This window comes from Centruroides sculpturatus, unplaced genomic scaffold (assembly GCF_000671375.1).
Source record: "Centruroides sculpturatus isolate CEXI.00-Female unplaced genomic scaffold, Cexi_2.0 scaffold1404, whole genome shotgun sequence".
Classification (NCBI taxonomy): domain Eukaryota; kingdom Metazoa; phylum Arthropoda; class Arachnida; order Scorpiones; family Buthidae; genus Centruroides; species Centruroides sculpturatus.
The window spans coordinates 159,133-180,355 of record NW_019385548.1 but is presented as its reverse complement, the minus strand read 5'-3'; the positions used below and the strand labels follow the sequence as shown (position 1 = coordinate 180,355).

At 29.1% G+C, this 21,223-nt stretch overlaps 2 protein-coding genes across 9 annotated transcripts in view; one reads left to right on the top strand and one right to left on the bottom strand.

Annotated features, from left to right (window-relative positions):
- LOC111640007 overlaps positions 1-21,223 on the bottom strand; it is a 106,225-nt gene that overhangs the window by 18,590 nt on the left and 66,412 nt on the right. The window lies entirely within an intron of this gene.
- Positions 2,729-21,223, top strand: part of LOC111640004 (centrosomal protein of 290 kDa-like) — a 78,827-nt gene continuing 60,332 nt past the window's right edge. Inside the window, exons 1-5 of one of the 7 annotated variants that reach the window (XM_023385999.1) lie at positions 2,729-4,219; positions 4,589-4,639; positions 5,147-7,729; positions 8,507-8,740; positions 8,793-10,334. In XM_023385999.1, coding sequence (XP_023241767.1) covers positions 5,212-7,729; positions 8,507-8,740; positions 8,793-10,334 — 4,294 coding nt within the window. In that variant the 5' untranslated portion in view covers positions 2,729-4,219; positions 4,589-4,639; positions 5,147-5,211. Of the gene's footprint in view, positions 4,220-4,588; positions 4,640-4,975; positions 7,730-8,506; positions 8,741-8,792; positions 10,335-21,223 lie in introns of those variants that run through there. The other 6 variants (XM_023386000.1, XM_023386001.1, XM_023386002.1 and 3 more) reach the window with 6 other exon arrangements.

The following is a 21,223-nucleotide window of genomic DNA, read 5'->3' as shown; positions in this document are numbered from 1 at the left end:
CTTTGTATTTTGCCTAGTGCATTATTTAATAACGAATCTTGGTCTGTCAATTGGACATTTACCTTTTGATTTGAAATGACCTTCAAGGCTTGTCTTTTATTATGATCTATTCATATTAAACTATACTTTCTCACATATCATATAGATCTCATAGCTCATCATTTGTCCTTCTCTACTCTCTAATCACTGCTCCATTCCCTGTTTTCCCTATCCTTAATTGGGCCATACATCCTTCTCAATATTTTATTTTCAAAAATCACCAACTGCTATAGATTAATCTTTCTTGTGCACCATATTTCAGAATCATAAAAGACCTCTGGATTGAATTAGTATTTTCTATAGTCACACTTTCAGATTTCTTGATAGATTTTTGCTATTGACCAATTCATCAATTGCATATTTTACAAACGAAACCTGTTTTTGTTTATAATAATATGTACTGATTATTCTATTGTATACTAACAGATTTATTTTTTCCAACAGAACATGTAAATTTTTGATTTAATTGGTATTTTCTTCTATTAAATTGAGGGTTCCCTGTACTGATGCAATATTATATTCAAAAAATTACTTTTTTTATATCGTAGTATATCTGTATTTATATACACCAATAAGTAATAAACTGATGAAATACATTTAATTCAACTATTTTATAGAAATAATAGGTTTGGGAACTGGTTTAATAATCCCAATAAAATATAAATCTTTATTCTTTATAAATAAATGATATTAAAGAGAAACTTATGCATCAAAAAAAGAAAATATTTATCATTTAAAGTAAAATAAAAAAATGTTTAAAATCTGAACATATTTTAAAAACATTTAAAATGTTTGAGAATCAAAAATATTTGTTTACACTGGAACCTCCATACTCTTTTCTAACTTATAAATGGAAAACTTCAATTACATATTGATAAATAAGAAAAATGTTTATGAATATAAAAATAATTAGATCACCATGCCAAAATATTATCCATTAAAACAAGAAATAACTACTGTATATCAACATTAAACAGTTTTTATTATCAACACAAACACTTTCAACACTTTTATCAATGTCATCTTCAGGTAAAGAACATTACATTGGAACATTTAAATTTTAAAAAAAGAGGAACCTTAAATATTCAAAAAGGAATTCAAATTTTTCTATGTTATATTTAAACCAACATAGGCATGCACATAGAGATAAATACCATGGCAACATAAATGTGTTTCCATGGTATTACCTAATTGTTGTAATTCTAAATTTACTAACTGCATGTAAATGTTTATTTTATTATTTTATCTAATTTTATTGTTAAGATAAACATTTTACATGTTGTTAGTAAATTTAGAATTACAGCAAATAGGTAATACCATGGCAACACATTTATCTCTAATTTATCTTTATGTGCATGCCATTCTCATGCTTCTGTTGGTTTAAATTTAACATAAAAAATTTGAATTCCTTTTTGAATATTTAATGTTGTATTCAAAAATACATATTCCATTTTCAAATATTTAATGTTCAAATTAATGTTCTTCTTTTATACTTAAATATATAAATAAACTAGCTGTTACCTGTGACTTCATCTATGGAAGTTTTGCAAGCAAACCCCATTTAATATTCATTTATGTATATTTATATTCAGTATTTCAACAACCATAGTAATTGTTATGTAACACCTACCACTGAGAATGACGAGAATTGCCGAGAACAAAGAACTGTTTTCAATTTGATCAATTTTCTAAAACAGAAATTTGCAATCGTTCTATAATCGAACCAATATGCAATAACAAATTCAAATTTAAAACGGTTTGAACATTTGGTTAAAAAATCGAAATATATAAAAATATTTATAACAATGTCTGAAATGTTATCAATTTAATATACCTAAGTACTCAATGAAGACTAAACATTGTTGAAAATAAAAAATTGCATCTAAAATAGTACGGTAGAAACCGTTCTTTAAGTTAAGCCTTAATGCTCTCCCTCTCCCCACCCACAGGGGAATTTCAAAAATTTCCTTCTTAGTGCACGTTTTCGTGACGTACCCTAACTGTGTACCAAATTTCACCTCTTTAGGTTCAGCGGTTTGCTCTGGGCGATGATGAATCAGTCAGGACAAGTTATTTTATAATTTAGATATATTAATGGTGCAGTTTATTTTTAAAAAATGTTAAAACTTTAAGGTTAANTCTAAATATATATTTAAAAGTACATCATTGTTGTTTAATTTATTAATACTAAATACTTTCAGCCTACTTCTTGCTGATGTAGGAAGTATGTTTAATATAAAAAAAATTATAATTTTCACCACTAAATGGCACATGTTATTTAATACTTTGACGTTTGTAAAATGGCTGCATGCAGAAACTTATCAATCAATGAAGCTTTACATTTAATAAATGATAATTCCAGGTCAGAAATATATAGTTCTCATCTGAAACCAAACAAAATGAATCTGGTTTAAGTTCTGTCAATGTAAACATCGTTGTATTGTAAACTTTGTACATTCAATTGTATCTTGAAAAATGCTTTAAACTCTCACAAATGAGCAATTATACTTTGAACAGTCCCTAAAAGCATGTATCAATCTCAAAGTAAGTGCCAAATAAAATAAAGCTCTTTTATGACACAAAACTTAAAACAAAAAGCCTAAGTCCTTCCAGTAATAACATTTAAATGAAGTAGGGACGTTTTTGACCTCCTCCCGAGGTCTGCATCAGGTTTAAAAATACAAGTTCTATAATGGAACGTATTAAACAGAATGTCTGCAGAATTAAAATTTAAAGTAATAAATTCAAAAAGGTAATAAATATGATTGAACTAATCAAGAATGCAAAGGTGTGAATGGGTGGGAGTAGGGTGTTAAGATTGGATCAAAGTGTGCCTTCCATGCGAACAAAATTTTTTTTCATTTTTATGGTTAATACAGTTGCCTACCTGGCCTGCTTTAAAGATCTCCAAGGCCTCTAAATCTCTAATATGGTCATTATGTTGAGTATAACATATTAACCTTGTCCAGTCAAGTTTAACCTCAACATTGCTGTCAAAGGTATATATGGACAGAGCTATGAATGGTTTCATGTTGTTATCATATTTGTGCTCTTTTACATGCTGCTTGAGGAATTTTTCATAACACTTATGTAAACTAGATCTCTGTCAAACCTATAATTCTTCAAGGTTATCCTATAAACCCCAGGTGTCCATTCTTCATTTATGGCATCTTTCCCATATTTTAGTGGCAGATATATTGTAGGGTTACATGTATATTTATGTTTGCTATTTGTTAACACATTGCTGTCAAGTGAAAGTTCATAAGTAATTACTACCTGCTTGGTGTTTTTTCTGCTCTCTGTTGTTGGTATTATCATCTATATCATTACCATTGTTACTCTGGGTCTTACACTTATCAGATAATTGATAGATTAAGTGCTCGCTAAAGCTATACCCACCCAGGGTATTTTGTGTTATGGAACAGTCCAGTTTCAGAGAAGTTTTCTTTTGAAGCTCTTTTTTATCTGAGTAGATGTGATTAAAAATACTACGTTTAAAAAAATTAGATTAAAAAAACATTTTATTCTAATTTTTTTAAACATAGTATTTTTAATGATTATTCTGTTAATTCTTTCATATTAACAAAAATACAAAGAAACAAATCCAAAATATTATGAAAATTATTATTTATTCATTTTTTTATGATTTTTTGAAAATAATCAAAAAATCCCAGTCTGCACAGCATTCACAAGCACCACTAGTCCAGAAATTGTTAAATAAGTATCCATTAAAAGAAAGCCAGATTTTCCAGACAAAGGAAGTAAAGCACTTTTTGGAAATTGCTGAACATAATTCTATGGATATTTCATGTAATCACTGAATGTTTGATAACAAATTGCAATCATTTCAATAGAATAAAAACAGAAAAACATAACTCTGATTACAAATGTTCTTAAGAAGCATCAGTTAATCTATATAAGTCAAGCACTATGTTCAAATACTACCTAGAATTATTTAAATATTCAATTCAACTTGACCATTTGATTCAAGCAATAATTAAATTTTCTTTACTTTATAAATTAAAGAAAGTGTATATAGAATTAATTATTTATTTCAATTGAAAATGATAAATTTTTATTTGATATTTAGATTGGAGTGAGATAGAAGATAAAAATGTACAGTCTAAAACTCCTGAAGGTGCTACATCACAAGAAACAGAAGTATCTGTTGTGCCAGAAGGTAGGCTATCAAAATTTTAAGTCATTTTGCTATTTGCTAAATCTCCATTGAATACTGAGTGCTTTATGTCTAACAGTTTTTATTTAAAAAATTCATTTATTTAGTTGTGAAAAGCAATATTTTCTTTATTCAGTTTTTATTGCGTATAGCAGAATATACATTTTCGCAATTATATTATTATTTTCTTTTCTTTCAAGTTTTTATCAGAGTCAGTTGATAATAGTCAATGTTTGTAATAATGTACACATGTATTACATGCACACATTTCAAAAAATATGGAAATATATAATTTTAGAACTGAGTATCTTGTGATTATAATAATAACTGAAGTGAAACTGAATGTTTGAAAAATAAAAAATTTATTTATAGTACAAGGAAGACCATCAGAACTACAAGGAATATGTTCTGCTATAGAGCCAGGTATTTAAAAGTAGAAAAAGTTTGGGCTCGTTGGAAGCATGAATTTTGATATTTTTAATTAAAAGTATAAATACCATGCTTGTATGATATCATACATAATTTCAATAATGCATGGTTGACTATATTTGAATGACATTAGTGAAGTTTTTACAATTTGAATAAAGTAATACGATAATGTATTGGAAGAAAACTGCATGAAAATTATATTTATTTGTTTTATTTTCATGATGCATTGAAGCAATCCACAGTTGATTTATAATTATTATTATTTCAATTTTATTATGTTATGTGACTTTTCTTATCTCAAATTATATATATATTTGCATTTATTATTAAAATAGCTTTAAATTACATTTTTTGTGCATGAATTTTAATTTAAAGAATAATAAAGAGGTTTAGCAAACAAACTATAATTTATGTTCAAGCTTGATAATTTTGAAAATATTTTTCTTTAAATGTCCAGTACAAATTTAGAGTCACGGCTTTGACTTAATCTCACGAATCCAGGTACAGTGCACAGAACAAGAGAAATTGATATAGCTGCTGGAATAGAAGAACTCGATGAGGTTCAAATGAAACAGTTAACGCCTGAAGAAATTCTTAGTTTTGCTGAAAAAAGAGATTTTTTTCAAAGACTTTCTCAAACTTCAATTATCCTTCCCCCCGATTTTTCATCATCAACAAAGCTTACAATGACCAAAGGTGTTAAATTAATTGATGAAAGTGATGCAAGACAAGGAGAAGTTGTTGAAGAGCAAGTAAGTTTTGCAGAAAGATTAAAATTTTTTCAAACTGGAGCAGAAGATGAAAATGGTTCTAAACCATCATCAATAACCGGTGATTCGAGTGCTTTGTCAGACGAAGGAACAGAAGCAGAACGTTCAATAACAGAAAAAGAATTTACTGAAGATAAGATAAGTGGATTGAAAGAAAAATCAAGCAGTTCTTCAGAGTTTACATCAGAAAATCAAGTCCTGAAAGCAGAAATTCAACTTTTCTTAAGAACTGGTAGTGGGGGAGAAGCAATTGAAATTTCAAAAATTAAAGATTATAGTGGTTTAAGAAAGGAAGCTTCACAAGAAAGTTATGTTTCTGAAGAAGATAAACAAGAGGTACTAGAAACTAATTTAGCCACTTATGCTGATGAAGAAAAACAGATCAGTGAAGAATGGGAAATCATTAATGATGATGAAATTAGAGAAGCTAGAGAAACTTTACATCTCCACATAGATAAAGATAAAGGAATAGAAGAAACTTGGGAAGTATTTAGCAAACAAAAACAAGAATTAAAAAGTGTAGAAATTAGTCCTCAGATTACTAGTGAAACAAAAGATAAAGAAATTGAAAAAACTATTACAGAATTAACAACAGTAGTTGAAACAACTGAATTTATCAAAGAAAAATTTAAAGATGATTTGATTAAATCTGAAACCAAAGATGAAATGAAGGTTAAAGACACTATGAAAACTAAAGATGATACTACTTTGATTATGCAAAAAGAAACAACTGATTCTGTCAAAGAAAAAGTTAAGGAAGATTTGATAAAATCTGAAACCAAGGAGGATGAAATTAAACTTGAAGAGATTATAAAAACTGAAGGTGATACTATTTTGATTATGCAAGAAGAAAGAACTGAATCTTTTGAAGAAAAAGTTAAGGAAGATTTGATTCAATCTGAAAACAAAGAGGACGAAATGAAACACAAAGAGGGTATAAAAGTTGAAAGCGATACTAATTTAATCATGCAAAAAGAAATGTTTTATCCACAAGAAGAAATTGATATTTCATATACTCTTGAAAGTGAACCATTAGTTAAAACTGAGAAAAAAGAGAAAGAAATAAAAGTATCATCATCTGAAGAAATTGAAGATATTTATGAAGAAACTGGAACGAAGGAAACAGTTACAAAAACAATTGTGAGAAATATTGAAAAAACAATTATTCGAACAGTAACAAATATCAAATCAGAATCAAATCTAGAAACTGTTGAAGTAGCAGAAACTGAATTATGCATTGATGATGATACTTCAAAAGATTTAAATACTTTAGATGAGATAAAATTTAGAGAGCCTCTTTCAAAAGAAATAATAGTGCCAGAAAAAGAAATTACTACAGAAATTTCTCCACAAGAAAACCTTGATGTTTCAACAAAAAGAACAATTATCATTGAAAAAAAGTTAGATTCAAAAAGTGATGTAATTTCTTTAGTGGAAAATGAAGAAAAAATATTAGATATTTCAGAAATAGAAAAAGAACTTAAACGTGATTCACCTGAAAAACAAATAATTACTCAAATTGGAGATGAATTAATGTATGATGACAGTGATAAAAAGCATATTGATTTCAGCCAGGATGAACAATATGAATATGAAGGTAAATTAATTCCTGAAGTGCATCCAGAAATTCCTTCTGATTTAACAAAAGAAGATATTGAAATAGAAACTGATAGTGAGTTTAAAATGATTCAACCTTTAAAATCAGAAGACATTTCTCCTGAGACTAAGGATACAGAATTAGAAATTGAAGAAGAAATTTTGAAATCTACTAGTGAAGTCATGGACTCTACTGTAACTTCTCTTCTATTGTCTCATGATGAAAGTGAAGACACAGAAGATGATCAAAAAAAATCAGAACATATGGTTTTTGAGAGTGACACTGCAACAAAAGATACTACAGAATCTGAATCGGAATCAAAAGATTCACTCTCTAACATAAGTGTCATGGAGAAAGCAGATACAATCCATTTGCAAGCTTCAGAACTAGAAGAAGCAGTCAGTCATAAAGAATCCGATATTTCTCAATTAGAAATGACAGAACTAACAGATTCAAAACATCTAATAGATAAAGAATATGAAATGATGGAAAGTTTGGCAAGTGCAGAAGCTTTTCCTGTCACTATAACATCCACAGTGGTTACAGAAGGAAATGAAATTGCAACAACAGACCAATCAACAGTTATTGTTAGAAAAATTTCTACTATTGTGAGTAAAACTGAAAATGTTATTTTGGAAAAAGAATATAAGAAAGTAAAATCTGATAAGACCTATGAAGAACGTCTGTTTGACATGGATACAGACTATATATATTCAGGTAAGACAGAAATACCTTCTGCTCCATTATCTAATAAGAAAATTTCTCCAAAATATGACGAAATTATAGGAACTGATCAGTTTATCAAAATTTTACCACAAGAATCTGTAATTTTAAGTGATAATTCACTAACAAGAGAAACAGAATATACTACCAAACAAATAGTAATGGATACAGTTAACAGTTCACTAAATGAAGAAAACATCAAGAATGAAATTTCTGAAGAAACTGAAATTAAAAGTAAGCAAATTCAATCAGAAAAAATTTTGGATGTAGGAAACATAAAACAAGTCGACAGAAAAAATAATTTAGAAAAAACTGGTACAGATCAAATGAATGTAAATGAAAATATTTTACAATATGATATTTGTGAGATTTCAGAAAATGAATTGATTAGAAATAAAAAAAGTGAGGTAATTTTGTCAAAAAAGAAAGAAAAGGAAATAATCTGTCTTGAACAGAAAGATTTAAATAATAAATTGATATCAGAATTAGAGATAAATAATATAAAACATAAAAATTTTGAATTTCCTGAAACATTAACTAAAAAATCTGAATTTATATTAAAAGATAAAATTGATATTTTTTCAGATGAATTAATTAAAAATGAAAGAGATCAGATAATAAAATATGCTGATCCTAATTCTGATTTTAAATATACAGAAATTGATATTTTCCCAATTAGTGATGAAAAATTATCTGAAATTTCACATGATGTTTCCTTCAATAAAGAATATTCAAAAAGTAATGAGACTGATTTGAGAAATATTATTACAGAAGAAGAACACGTTGGAATAAAGTTATTTCCTGACAAATTAGAAGAACAAAATGAATCAGGTAAGTTAAATAGCAAAATTTGTGTTGAGTCTATAGAATATATCCCTAAAGAAAAAAATTATGAAATAACCTCACTTACTATTCTTGAGAAAAAATGCAATTCAACAATAAAAGAAAATCACTTATTTTCAGTTAAAGAGAAAATAATTGAAGATGAATTAAATTTAGAAAAAGATTTAAAATTTTATCATCAACTTTATGTCTAGATAGCCTTGTTTAGAAAAAGAAAAACAAATTATTAATAAAGATTTTAAAAAATCTATTCAAGAAGATCCAAATTGCCTTGATTTAACTACTGAAACAACACAATTTGATGAACAATATTATTCACCATCTGAAGTAAGTTCTGCAAAAGAAATTAACGTAACTACTGAAATTTCCACTGATATAGGAATTAAATCGGAAATACTTAAGCAAACTGCTGATTTATTAGAAAAATCAGTTGTTTATGAAAATGAAATAAATGCACCAACAGAATTTAAAAATGCCGATATTTCTGAAACAGTCGTATTAGATGAATCTGAAGAAATCAATAAAAAAATTGGCATTCAAGAAATTGATTCTATATTAATAAAAGACAAAACAGAGTATCTTGAATTTGAAAATAACTTAGAGAAGTTTGAAATAGAAAACCAAATTGCAGATGATACCAAACTTGAATGCTTTGAAGAAAAAAATCAATCTTTAGATGTAGTATCAGAAAAAGAGCAAATAAAAGAATATAAAATTGATGATGTATCTGTATTTCAGAAAGAAACTTTTCAGTCAACATCAATTTCCTCAGAGTATAAAATTCAGCATCCAAATTCAAGTGATTACTTTTCAGAAGGGCAAACTAATGGATTCAGTCATTCAGATGATTATCAATCTTATAGTCCAGATGATATTCCTAAAGCTGATGTTTTAACACAAGCAGAAGTGTCTTTTCCATCTGCATTAGATACAAAAGAATCTGCATATGAAAATGTTAACAAATGGATGGAAAAAGAAATGGAAATTGTTAAAGAAATGTTGAAGGATAGACCAGATAATATGCCTTCTTTGGAGAATTATGAAAGCATAATAGCTTTTGATGGTGATCTTCCGACTGGAGATGACGAACTATTTAAAAGAAGTTCTCCAACCATGGAGTCATTTGACGACGAGGCGCAAGTTGAAAAATGTGACACCGATCTTATTTTACAGATGTTAAACAATGTTTCCTGCAGTGAAATAGAACTAGCTGAAGTGCGAACCGAAGATGAAGCACCTGATATCGAAGAAGATATTTCTCCAGCTGCAGAAGAATTGTGTAATTCTACATTACAAGAATTTATAAAAGAGCAAACAGTCAATGAAAATTTTGATCAAGGTGCAAATAAAGAGATACCAGAAAAGACTACATCAGCACAATTTACTAGTGATATTTATGAAGAGTCAGAACTGGATAAAACAAAAACAAAACCAACTCTTGATCTATATCCTCAGTCATCATTAGAAGTAGAAATAGGTAGTCACATAAGTGATGATATTTCACTTGACATAGATAAAAATCATATTTCATGTTCAGAAAATAAAATAGAAGTCCAACAAGAAAAAATACCTAATACCGAACTTTTAAAATGTGATACTACATCCAACGTTAAAACAGTTTTATTCCCTACTGCATTACTGAAAGCCGATGCAATTCATGATTCTACCTCTGATACTTTAACTTCTTCCACAGTGCTGAGTGCTAAATTAGCTGATGAAGCATCTGATAATATTTATCCTCAACTAAATCTTTCAGGTATTTTGGTTTATCTAATATTGTTCATTATCTGCTATTCTTAAAATCAATGCACTGTTATCATCTTATTTATGCCTTAATTAGAATTAATTTTTGAATTTTACTTTAATTGTAATATCATAGCATTTATTTATTTAAATTATATTTTTATAATTTATATTTTAAACCCAATTTTTTTAGAAATATGTATTATTAAGTAAGTATTTAATTATGTGAATCTTTTATAATGATTTTTCTTTATATGTATTATTATAGTTTCAACACATTTGTTATATAGCATATAATTGGTTTACATGTCTTTTATTTATCAGTTTTGAAAATAACGTATGTGATATTTAAAATTTTCATACACAGTTAATTATCATGGATCGCCAAAGTATTCAGTTTAAATATTGACAAAATTTTTAAAAAGTTAAAATATGTCAATTAAATTTTCCGTATTAGTCAACAATGTAAGCTTGCTAAAAACAAAACGGATTGCATTTTATTATATATATAGATGGCATATAAAATGTAAAATTATTATTAAAGATGAAAAATGATGAAAATTTAAAATGTTTTAATTAATTTGAAAATTTAAATTATATCACCATTAAAATTTATAACAATAATCAGTACATTAAACATTAATTTATACTTACTTAATGAACATATATTTACTATTTTATTATTTTTTTGATATTACAGAAACCCTCAATTTAACAGATCTTTATGCATTTATGTAATTGATCTGTGAAGCAATCATCATTATCTTTCATAGTAAACAAGATGTTTATTGTTTTTCTAAATATTAATTATATGATTATCTATTTTTCTATATATTTAGGTCTAGTACACCAAGTGATGGCAATATATGCCTTCACTTTCTCCTATCTTTGGCATCTGTCTATCTGTCTCCAATTCTCTAAATTCAATCTTTGTATTTTGCCTAGTGCATTATTTAATAACGAATCTTGGTCTGTCAATTGGACATTTACCTTTTGATTTGAAATGACCTTCAAGGCTTGTCTTTTATTATGATCTATTCATATTAAACTATACTTTCTCACATATCATATAGATCTCATAGCTCATCATTTGTCCTTCTCTACTCTCTAATCACTGCTCCATTCCCTGTTTTCCCTATCCTTAATTGGGCCATACATCCTTCTCAATATTTTATTTTCAAAAATCACCAACTGCTATAGATTAATCTTTCTTGTGCACCATATTTCAGAATCATAAAAGACCTCTGGATTGAATTAGTATTTTCTATAGTCACACTTTCAGATTTCTTGATAGATTTTTGCTATTGACCAATTCATCAATTGCATATTTTACAAACGAAACCTGTTTTTGTTTATAATAATATGTACTGATTATTCTATTGTATACTAACAGATTTATTTTTTCCAACAGAACATGTAAATTTTTGATTTAATTGGTATTTTCTTCTATTAAATTGAGGGTTCCCTGTACTGATGCAATATTATATTCAAAAAATTACTTTTTTTATATCGTAGTATATCTGTATTTATATACACCAATAAGTAATAAACTGATGAAATACATTTAATTCAACTATTTTATAGAAATAATAGGTTTGGGAACTGGTTTAATAATCCCAATAAAATATAAATCTTTATTCTTTATAAATAAATGATATTAAAGAGAAACTTATGCATCAAAAAAAGAAAATATTTATCATTTAAAGTAAAATAAAAAAATGTTTAAAATCTGAACATATTTTAAAAACATTTAAAATGTTTGAGAATCAAAAATATTTGTTTACACTGGAACCTCCATACTCTTTTCTAACTTATAAATGGAAAACTTCAATTACATATTGATAAATAAGAAAAATGTTTATGAATATAAAAATAATTAGATCACCATGCCAAAATATTATCCATTAAAACAAGAAATAACTACTGTATATCAACATTAAACAGTTTTTATTATCAACACAAACACTTTCAACACTTTTATCAATGTCATCTTCAGGTAAAGAACATTACATTGGAACATTTAAATTTTAAAAAAAGAGGAACCTTAAATATTCAAAAAGGAATTCAAATTTTTCTATGTTATATTTAAACCAACATAGGCATGCACATAGAGATAAATACCATGGCAACATAAATGTGTTTCCATGGTATTACCTAATTGTTGTAATTCTAAATTTACTAACTGCATGTAAATGTTTATTTTATTATTTTATCTAATTTTATTGTTAAGATAAACATTTTACATGTTGTTAGTAAATTTAGAATTACAGCAAATAGGTAATACCATGGCAACACATTTATCTCTAATTTATCTTTATGTGCATGCCATTCTCATGCTTCTGTTGGTTTAAATTTAACATAAAAAATTTGAATTCCTTTTTGAATATTTAATGTTGTATTCAAAAATACATATTCCATTTTCAAATATTTAATGTTCAAATTAATGTTCTTCTTTTATACTTAAATATATAAATAAACTAGCTGTTACCTGTGACTTCATCTATGGAAGTTTTGCAAGCAAACCCCATTTAATATTCATTTATGTATATTTATATTCAGTATTTCAACAACCATAGTAATTGTTATGTAACACCTACCACTGAGAATGACGAGAATTGCCGAGAACAAAGAACTGTTTTCAATTTGATCAATTTTCTAAAACAGAAATTTGCAATCGTTCTATAATCGAATCAATATGCAATAACAAATTCAAATTTAAAACGGTTTGAACATTTGGTTAAAAAATCGAAATATATAAAAATATTTATAACAATGTCTGAAATGTTATCAATTTAATATACCTAAGTACTCAATGAAGACTAAACATTGTTGAAAATAAAAAATTGCATCTAAAATAGTACGGTAGAAACCGTTCTTTAAGTTAAGCCTTAATGCTCTCCCTCTCCCCACCCACAGGGGAATTTCAAAAATTTCCTTCTTAGTGCACGTTTTCGTGACGTACCCTAACTGTGTACCAAATTTCACCTCTTTAGGTTCAGCGGTTTGCTCTGGGCGATGATGAATCAGTCAGGACAAGTTATTTTATAATTTAGATATATTAATGGTGCAGTTTATTTTTAAAAAATGTTAAAACTTTAAGGTTAAAATTTTAATATATTTTAAAAATTTTAATGTTCTTCACCTGAAGATGACATTGATAAAAATGTTGAGTGTGCTTGTGTTGACGATAAAAACTGTTTAACATCAATAGACAGTAATTATTTCTTGTTTGAATGGTTTATGAATATTTCTTTTCTTTTCTATGAATAAGTTGTTTCTCTCAATTAAATGATTTAATACACAGATTTAAATCATATTACATCATTTAAATAATTCAAAGTGAATAATGATCTTTTAAAACAATTACCTTGAGAGAACTTTTGTAAATCTTATCATAGGACAATCAAATATTTTACATAATTCCTAAAATACAAAAACTATTTAATTTAATATAAAACTTTCTACAATAATTTTTATGAATTAATATGTTTTAATTAATAATTGAATTAATTAAATAATATATAGTTTTAAGATAAAAAGAAAGAAATAAAATCAAAAATATAAGAATTAGCTCCTATAATATTCAAAACATTCTATGTTATGTTATTTGGTAATTAACAAAATTACTTGAATTAAACATTTTTTACCAGTTTATTACCAAAGGTAATTCATTTTTTACATATATGCTAATCCTAGTGTGTCTGATAATCTTGTGCTTACATTAATATTTTTCATTGTATATTTATATCATTCTACATTTTAAACTATCTGAATATCATGAATTCATAATTAGTAAATGTAAGCTAGTGATGATGTAAATCATATTTTTATTTATTTAAATCATAGTCTGAAACATCTCTCTTGATTCCTCCTTTATGTAATAAAATTAAATATTGATTCCTTAATTTTAAAAAAATCTTTAAAAATATAACATGGTAAACATTTTCAAAATTAAATCTAATTGCCAAATCAAAAATTAAAACTACATAAAAATTTTGTTGTTTGTGTTACTGCTGTTGATTTTCTAAAAGCTCAAAAATTTTACAGTTCTAAGATATAGACATTCACTTTTGCCATAATTTTAATTTTTAATACTTTCATAACATTCCAAATACATTAGAATGTTCCAAAATCTCAGATTGCTGGTTTTCTTTGATTTTTAAAAAAGTTTTTCATGATGCTTGATCTGACAATAAAGGACTAAATCAAACTATTATCTCAGTTCCGGGGCCAGCATGTGAGGTAAGATGAGGAGGCAGTTACCTCAGGCAACACTTTCAAAAGGGCAGCATTTTCTAATCATGTATTGAAATTTTATTCATTATAACTAAGTAAATAAACGAAGTAAATTCTTTGATAATTTTTCAATGTAAATATATCAATTGGCTAATTATTTTTACTTTCCTGGCTGTTATAAGGGGTGCTCAATAAATAACCAGCCAATGAGCGCAGTTTCTAAGCAGAAAATTTGCATGCGAATGCAGAGTGCACTAAAATGACACTCCCATATAAGGCAAACATCCATAGCCTCAGTCATTTGTTCAAGTGATTTTCTTAAACAATGGAAGCCTCCAAAGTTGAACAATGTGGAGTAATCAGGTTCCTTGTTGCAGAAGATTGCGGATCCACTGCAATTTATTAGCGAATGCATCAGGTATATGGTCTATACACTCTAAGCCTTGCCCAGGTGAAGATATGGGCCAAAAAATTTCAGAAAGGATGTTCAAGCACGAAGGACGACCAATAACTGGGACATCTGCAGCATGCAGCCACACCGCAGAATGTGCAAATGGTGGAAAACTTGGTGTTAGCAAAAAGACGAATAACGGTCCATGACATTGCAACTGCAGTAGATCTAAGTATCAGTACTGTGCACAGTGTTGTGCATGAAACATTGCATTTCAGGAAGATGTGTGCACAGTGGGTGCCACATTCACTCACTGAAGAACAGACCAGCAACCAGATGAGCTTGTCATTGGAGCATCTGATGCATTTTGCTTCGCATGGTAATGGCTTTCTTCATTGCATTGTGACAGGAGATGAGACATGGTGTTTCCATTATGATCCAGAGCTGAAGCATGTCAGCATGTAATGGAAACACCCACATTCACCTCCATCCAAAAAGAGCAAGAGTGTGCACCATCAGCAGGGAAGATGATGCTCACCCTGTTTTTTTTTATTATCAGGGGCCTCTGCTTGTTCAGTTTATGCAGCATGGCAGCCCCATCAATGCAACATTCTACTGCAACACCTTGCACACATTATACACACAAATTCAATGCAGGCATCCAGGAAAACTCAAGAATGGGGTCATCTTGTTGCATGATAATGCATGTCCTCACACAGAAAACATGACAAAGGACCTTCTACAGCAGTTTAGTTGGAAGGTGCTCTAGCTCCCTCCCTATAGTCCAGACCTGTCACCCTGCAACTTCCATGTTTTTGGGGAATTCAAAAGGGCACTTTAAACCAGATGATTTTCCTCAGACACTGAAGTGCAAGATGCTGTCCGACATTGGCTCTGCCAGTGTCCTACTACCTTCTTCGAATGAGGAATAACTCGGCTGGTATCACAATGAGTTAACTGCATTAACAATCAGGGCAATTATTGTTGAAATAAATTGTTTCTATTTCATGTTGCATTTGGCAGGTTATTTATTAAACACCCATTATATAACAGAGGGAAAGTATAGACATCAGTCAAAAAATGACCCCTCCAAGATTTTTACATTTTTGCACTGAGGACACCTTGAAATGTTGAGAAATGCAAAAAAAAAAAACTGACAAGTGAGAGTTTTTTCTTTATGTGTGTGGGGGGCACAATTTTCTTCATCCTCTTTGACGCTTAATAACTTTGCTTTTTGTTGAAAATTTCTGAAATTTTGCAAGGTTGTTTGTTTATTAGAGGGATTGATGCTATTAAATTTTGGTGATTAAAGGTAGAAGGGGAAATAAAGGGGATCATGTGTATCTCCAGTAGGGTCAGACTTAATGACAATTTTACTTGTTATTACCATTTATAAATTTTTTTATAAAACCCATCCCTACACTGAAAATTAAACTTTCTGCCATTTTATAATAGTTAAAAATATTAAAAGTGTTTTTAATAAACTATCATAACAGATAGTGCCACCAAATGTTGCCAGGAAAGTTGAGCAACTCATTGCTGGATTTTTTTTTATAATATTCTGCACTGAGGTTTGTCCGACTAAGTTCTAAGATTCTGGAAAATAGCAATTCCCTATAATGCAACTGAGAACTAGAAGATATTGAATTGATTTGTTTGTCCTGATATTTTTCAGGAAGTCAGACAAACAAATCAATTCAATATCTTCTAGTTCTCAGTTGCATTATAGGGAATTACTATTTTCCAGAATCTTAGAACTTAAACGGCAACATTGATATATTAAAGAGGATAATCTCAGTTATTCAGTTCGGTGCCTCACTGTTAGAATCAAGAGAAAGTTCAAATAAAATATTTGCACCAAACAATGATAATTTTTTTAAAATCTTGGAGTTATCAAAATTTGACCCTGTTACAAGTGAACATTTAAGAAGGTCACCCATGAATCATGCCTTTTCTAAGTAAAGATATACAGAATAAACCTTATTTGTTTAATGGGACAAAAGGTTCAAAAGACCATTGTTATTATTAGTGATGGCTGTAAATATTAAATTATAATTTTAGACTGTACTCCAGATATTAACAGAATCGAGTGAATGTCTTTGGTTATTCTAGCAAGGTTCTGAATATTTACCAAAATAATGTTTTAGCAAGTTTTTACCTGTAAAATTAACTACTGGAATAAACACCAACTTTACCAGAAAACTGGAACTGTACTGTACATATAGAGAATCACACCTAAATGCAAAATTTCCAGCAAAGAAATTCAATACTCAAACTATAAATAGAATGCCGCCTCATTCTAATTTTAAAAGTTTCAAATAAGCTTGAATAAAGGCTGTGACATATTTTATATGATGTATATGAGTCTATATATTTTAAATATAAAAAATGTATAAATATGAGTATATTTATAATCTTTTCTTATTTCTTATTCTTCTTTAGTTATAACTATAAATATACTGTACTCATATTTATAGTTACAATATGAGTATATTTGTAGTTATATTTATATTTTATAACTACTGTATAAATATGTGTATATTTTATGCATTTGGTACATGAATGGCATCCATATTGATGCAGGCTCCACTCACATCTGTCCTGTAGATCTCTACAGCTTCCAACATTTTGCTGGTCAAAGACCCTGTGTATTAGGGTAGCTTGGTCTCAACATGGGAAAATCCCCATGATGGATTGCTAGCATAATGTGCCAGAGCTGTATTAATGTTTCCTTTTTTTGTACATCATATTTGTGATCTTTTAACCTGGCTTGCAGCAATCTGTTCGTGGATCCTATATACATTACTATTCTGTGAAACCTATTATCCTGTAGAGGAATGCAGTAAACCCCTAGTGCTCTTGTATCCTCAGTGCCATCCTTTGGATTAGACAAAAGGCAGAAAATGTTGGGTTTCCTTTTGTACATTATGTATATTTTTAAATCTTTTGCAATTCTCCTGCCCAAACTATTACTCAATTCAATTTGTCACAGGGCATGGGAATTTCAAAGGCTACCTACACAGGTTCCTTCTCAAAGGCAATGAGTTGTGCGACTGCACTTTGGACATTGAGACTTCCCTCCACGTCATCTTCCTGTGCCCAAAGTACAAAAACCAACAGAAGCTCCTGGCCAATGCAATGTACACCGAGGGCTATCACTGCCACTGCAACTGCCCAGACTTCTTCAACATCAAGAACACCTTTCTGGCCTTCTCTGCCTTCATTAAAGAGTCAGCAGTCACCCTCCCAGACTTCATCCATAGTGGGCCTTCAACTGCCCACTAACCAACCTCCATCTGCTTGAAGGCATTTCTTCATGCAAATGCTTCCAGCATGAAGCCCACTTTTGTTTGTCTCCCATGTTCATTTGCTGTTGCATTTTGGCATCTGTAATTGTGCGTTGTGCCTACTTTGTTTCGCGTTTATGTTTTGGTTGCTGTGCCCATGTGCCACACCCTCTGTCGCAAGTCAGTAAAGAAAAAAAAATGTTATGCATTGCACATGTTCTGTTTTTGTCATGTGTAATATTGTGTTTTCATCGTGCCTTTGTCCTGTTTTGTCACAGGTAGTGCCTGTCTTGTCATGCTGTTATCATTTTTGCAGTGTCTAACCACTGCCTTAACCTTTGAGAAACCTAATATTGTATTCAGCTGGACTGCAACCCACATTGTGTACGTAAATTTTTCTTTGGTCAGTAACAGACTAACAGACCCTGGTTGCCTGTTCAAATGACTTACTTCCCACTTTCCTATCTACCTTCTCCCCTTCTCCCTACTTGCTCTTTCCTCTCTCCCCCACCCTCATAATCCTTCACTTCAAAGGCTAACATAACAACCTCCTAATTCTTTACTTGTATTGTATTGTATAAGTGATGAAGGGACGATTCGTCATTTAGGACTACCGGTTTAACTAGCGTTTTGTTAACATTGGTATTGGTGTTGGATGACACAGCCAGATGTGTGGATGCCAGAGTGTCGATAAATGAACAAGTGTACCCATGGTTGGACACAACTTGTTTCAGATGCTCTAGTTTCTTGTTAGTAGCCAACATCTTCATAGAATGCAAGTAGGCTCTCACTACCAGTGTGCAGAATGCGGCATTCTATTTATAGAACAGTTTTTCTGCTTACAGTTCCTGAAGAGGGCTGATAAAGTAGTGGCCAAAAATGCTTGAGTATTGAATTTCTTTGCAGGAAATTTTATATTTAGGTGTGATTCTCTACATAACTACTGGAGCAGGCTTGACAGGATTAATACCACAAGAATTAGAATCATTAGATCTAAAAATTGAAAATATGCATGGATGGCATTACTATAATGAAGTAAATACAAAAGGTGCCCATTCCTGTGTCCAAAGACTAATTTTATATCTAAATTTTGGAGACTTTTTTGTTCCTTGTTCATGCCATTCTTTGAACCTTGTTGTCAGCGATGCAGTAGCAGCTTCTGAAAAAATCATCATTTTTTCACTGGTTTCTTCAACCAGTGAAACTTGTGTTTTTACTAGTTCCACTCACAGATGAAATGTTTTAATAAATATGTAACATCCTTAGCCTGAAAACTGTAGGTGATACAAGATGGGAAAGTTACAACAATGCATTAAAATCATTGAGATATAATTCAGAAGTATATGATGCGCTAATAGAAATTTATTTGGATGAACAGAGAGATAGCAATACTAAAACCAAAAAATAAATTGCAGCATTTACAATATCTAAATTTAAATTTTTGTGCAGAGTTGGTATTTGCTATGAAGTGTTACCTAAAATTAACATAGCATCAAACTTATTACAAAGCTCAAATACAGTGCTATGGGAATGCATCAGAATTTTAAAAAGTGTTAGTTCAGTTTTACAGGAATGTTGTCTCAATGAATTTTAGCAAATGCTCTGCAGTGCCAAAGAAATAGCTATCTCCAGACTTCAAGCTCGAACCTTGGATCAGAATCGAGTGTAAAAAGAAACAATATGATTATGATGAGAAAGATATAACAACTGTTGACTCCTCCAAAAACTTTGAAGTAAGCTTTTTAATTATTTACTGGATATTTGTATAAATTTCAAGAGGGAAAAATTTTTTCAATTGGAAAATCACAATAAATTATTTAAGATTTTAGCTGTTAGCCAATAAAGATTCTGAAATTATTTTTAGAAAATTGTCAAGACTTACATATGGGATTAATTAATGGCCAATAACAATTCTGATATAGAACCATTCAATTTATTCAATCAATTTTTAATTGTTAGAAATATTTTTAAAAAGAAAATGTCACCATTAAAAGTTTTAAATTATATTGACAAAAATAAAATAACTTAATTGAAAATTTTCCAAATGTTTTTATATTATTGAGAATTCTTTTAATCATTCCTGTGTCTGTTGTCAGTGGACAACAAACTTTCTCAAAATTAAAACAGATTAAAATTTATTTACATTCAACAATGGCTCAAGAAAGGGTGATATAAGTAGCTATATTATGGACTAAACAGAAAATTTTAACAGTATTAGAAGTCGATTTACATGATTTAATACACCACAACTACAAAAAAGGGCGGCATAAACTTGGCTCACCTCAGATGGCAATTTTTGGCATGCCAGTCCTGCTCAGTTCAGATACGTTTATTAACCAACAACAAGATTTAATCTCATAAATTTTTATTATGTTATTTTTCTAATAACTTTTAAGGAGTTAATTTAATTTTATAAAAATGATAATAATTTGCAAAATAATAACATCAAAAGCATACAAGACATTTCATTTAAATTGGAGAAATAAAACAGTTAAGTTGAAATAAACATTAAGATAAATTAACTAAATTTAATTCTAATTTAAATAATAGATAATAAACACAAAATAAAATATTATTTAATCTTATAACTATGGCTTTTACATTGTATGAGGGAAAGTCAGTAAATAGATCAAAAACTGATATGAAATAGCTAAAAATGATGGGTAGTTATTAATTTCTAAAAGTGTCATTAGGTAATAATATGACTCACTTTGATGATAGAAATGAGATGATGATTTTGGGTAGGACTTAACTCCAAAAGATTTTGGGTAGGACAAACCAATCTATTGGCTTATAAATCAACATGTACTCCATGAATATCAAAATGTAATATTATTTGTAATGTAGCCTGATGATCTTTTAAAAAAGTTGAAAATGTGTGCAGTAAACAAATTTGCTGCAATTACATAGTGTTTTTTACATTTTATCCAATTTGTTATTTAATTTATAGTTTACTGAAATGCTACAACTCATATCATTCGATACATG